Source organism: Leucopleurus acutus (genome assembly GCF_964270905.1).
Source record: "Leucopleurus acutus genome assembly, chromosome: 5".
NCBI lineage: Eukaryota > Metazoa > Chordata > Mammalia > Artiodactyla > Delphinidae > Leucopleurus > Leucopleurus acutus.
The window spans coordinates 82,859,739-82,862,042 of record NC_139147.1 but is presented as its reverse complement, the minus strand read 5'-3'; the positions used below and the strand labels follow the sequence as shown (position 1 = coordinate 82,862,042).

At 51.6% G+C, this 2,304-nt stretch overlaps 1 protein-coding gene across 1 annotated transcript; it reads right to left on the bottom strand.

The window, feature by feature from the left end:
* Nucleotides 1-714: 714 nt before the first annotated feature.
* MAGEF1 (MAGE family member F1) lies at nucleotides 715-1,643 on the bottom strand (the record flags this gene model as incomplete). Its single annotated transcript, XM_082839268.1, is given in 4 exon segments — nucleotides 715-1,139; nucleotides 1,142-1,393; nucleotides 1,396-1,621; nucleotides 1,623-1,643. Coding segments are annotated over 4 exon segments (924 nt in total).
* Between the last annotated feature and the right edge of the window lie 661 nt (nucleotides 1,644-2,304).

The following is a 2,304-nucleotide window of genomic DNA, read 5'->3' as shown; positions in this document are numbered from 1 at the left end:
GACTAAAGGTAACCTCAGGCAAACCTCACCCAATCACCCCAGCTGGGTTGGGTGTCCCTCTGTAGCCTTCAACTCACCGCACTGTAATTTCTGGTTTATTTACTTACTGTCCAGTTCTGAAAAGTAGGACCTTTATCTTGTTCAGCATTTAATCCCCAAATACCCCCAACAGTGCATCACACAAAAGAAGATGCTTAACAAATGTTTATTAAGTGTACCAGGTTATACTTCTAATTTATTGCATTTCCCCCCCGCCCCAGCCACTACAATAACTAAGCAAACAGAGTTAAATGTCAGTCTTTTTTCTTTGCACAGTGGACAAAAACTGTTGGAAAGCTAGATACCAATCAGCTATATTTTTCCCTGGTACCAGATCATCATACTGGTGAGTTCCTTCAAATCGTTTAAGTATAGCATTCAGTGCTGCATAATTTGTTCAAGATCACAGAATAAAATGTAAAGTTTTTCAATTAATTTTACAAAAGCAGCAAAACTCTACAACAAAATCCTAGAGGAAAAAGTAGACCAATCTCATTTATAAACATGAATTTAAGTGTATTAAACGTAACAAAACTTACCAAGATACAAAACCTAAATCCTAGTTACACAAATACAACTGCTATAGAAATAACGACCTTCTCCCCACCTAGTCTACTTATGACTCAGACAGTAGCTTTTATACCCAACTTCCCCCGCCCCACCTCTGGCTGGCCCTCACCAGGGGTGGATGCCGGCCCCAGCATTAGCATTAGCCCTGGCCCTAGCCCTCACACTGCCCCTGTCAGCCTCGTCTGCCAGGGCCTCACGGTACTGCACTGGCCAGTGTTGGGGTTCTTTCTTATGGAGCTTGACCACGAACCCCAGGACTTTCATCTTGCTGGTTTCCAGGTCGCTTCGGGGACCCCAAGAGAATTCACATGCCGGTGGATTGGTGTGAGAAACAAGCCGGTAATTGAGGTATCTCAGCTGCACGAAATCTTCCATAATAAGCCTCCTCGGGCACCCAAAGAGGGGGTGATACTTTGAGGGACGCACCTCCAACCGACACAGCATCTCCCAGACCTGTGCCTCCCTGGCGCTATTACCTTTCATGTAGATAAAGCCCAACATCATCATTAAAAGACCCAGTCTGGGGCCATCTCCTCCTCCTCCTCCTCAAGAGGTTTTAATTTGTTGATCAGGATATAAGTGTGGTGCTTGCGGTCAAGCTGTTTCAGCTTGAAACCAAAGACATACGGCAGATGCTCTGCGGCCCTTGCGATGATCTCAGGGAACAGATCCTTTAAGTCTCTGATAATGTATTTCACCATCTCGGAGAGGGTGATAGGACTCTTCTTCCTGTCCTTCACCAGCAGAAACTGCACCAACTCAGCCACTGTCTGATCCAGACGGAAACGGCCCCGCGCCGGGCCAAGGTTTTGGCTGCCAAAGCCCTCGCACCTTTCAGGGTGATGGAGGGCTCCGCAGCCTCCTCCTTCCTTACAGCACCAAGGTCCTCCTCGAGGCTCTCTTGCAGGAGGGGGCTCGGGGCCACCTCCTGCGAGGCGGTCAGGGCCTGGGTCTCACTGTCGTGGCCACCATCCATCCCCCCCTCCGCCCGAGGGATAGGGAGACAGACCCCCGCTCTCTGGTTTCTGCAACATGTTTTCGGGCAGGCAGGTGCAAAGCGCGTACACTGGCCGAGGGGTGTGCAAGCCGCTGCACAAACCCCGGCAGAGGGGTTGGACAGCGGCTGGGACGGCTGGAATAGGACTAGGAGAGATGACAGAGGGGACTTAGTGGCTTCCGGGCTGCACCGCAGAGGGTTCGGGACGGCCGCAACGCCGCCGGCGCCAAAGAAGCGCGGCGAGGCCACCGCGCAGCCTCAGTGCGCGCCGGCAAGCCGATTTGCCGGACCACTTCCGGCCAACTCAGCCAAGATGGCGGCCCCGAGGCCCCGCGAAGCCCCTCCTTTTACTGCTCCCGCTGGGGTGGGAGTGAGCGCAGCCTTCGCAGGACGCCAGGGCTGTGGAGGAGTGTGTCGCCAGCGCTGTTCTTTAGACTTGAAGGCTGGAGGGGGGTAACCAGGGCTTTTCTGAGGTTTCAGTGTACAAGGATGAAATAGGGATGGAGTTCCAGCCACGTACTTTCAGCAGGTGCTTATTTCTATGTGTGTATCTAAGATTTTGAGTAATTTACTGTAGCTTAGTGCGGAGTGCATGAAGGTGAAGGCTGAGATATAAGGCTGTGCGGGACAGTTAGTGACGGGCCTTGAACAGGATGCCTCGGAGATTGAAATCTATTCTGAACACGATGGGAATTCAT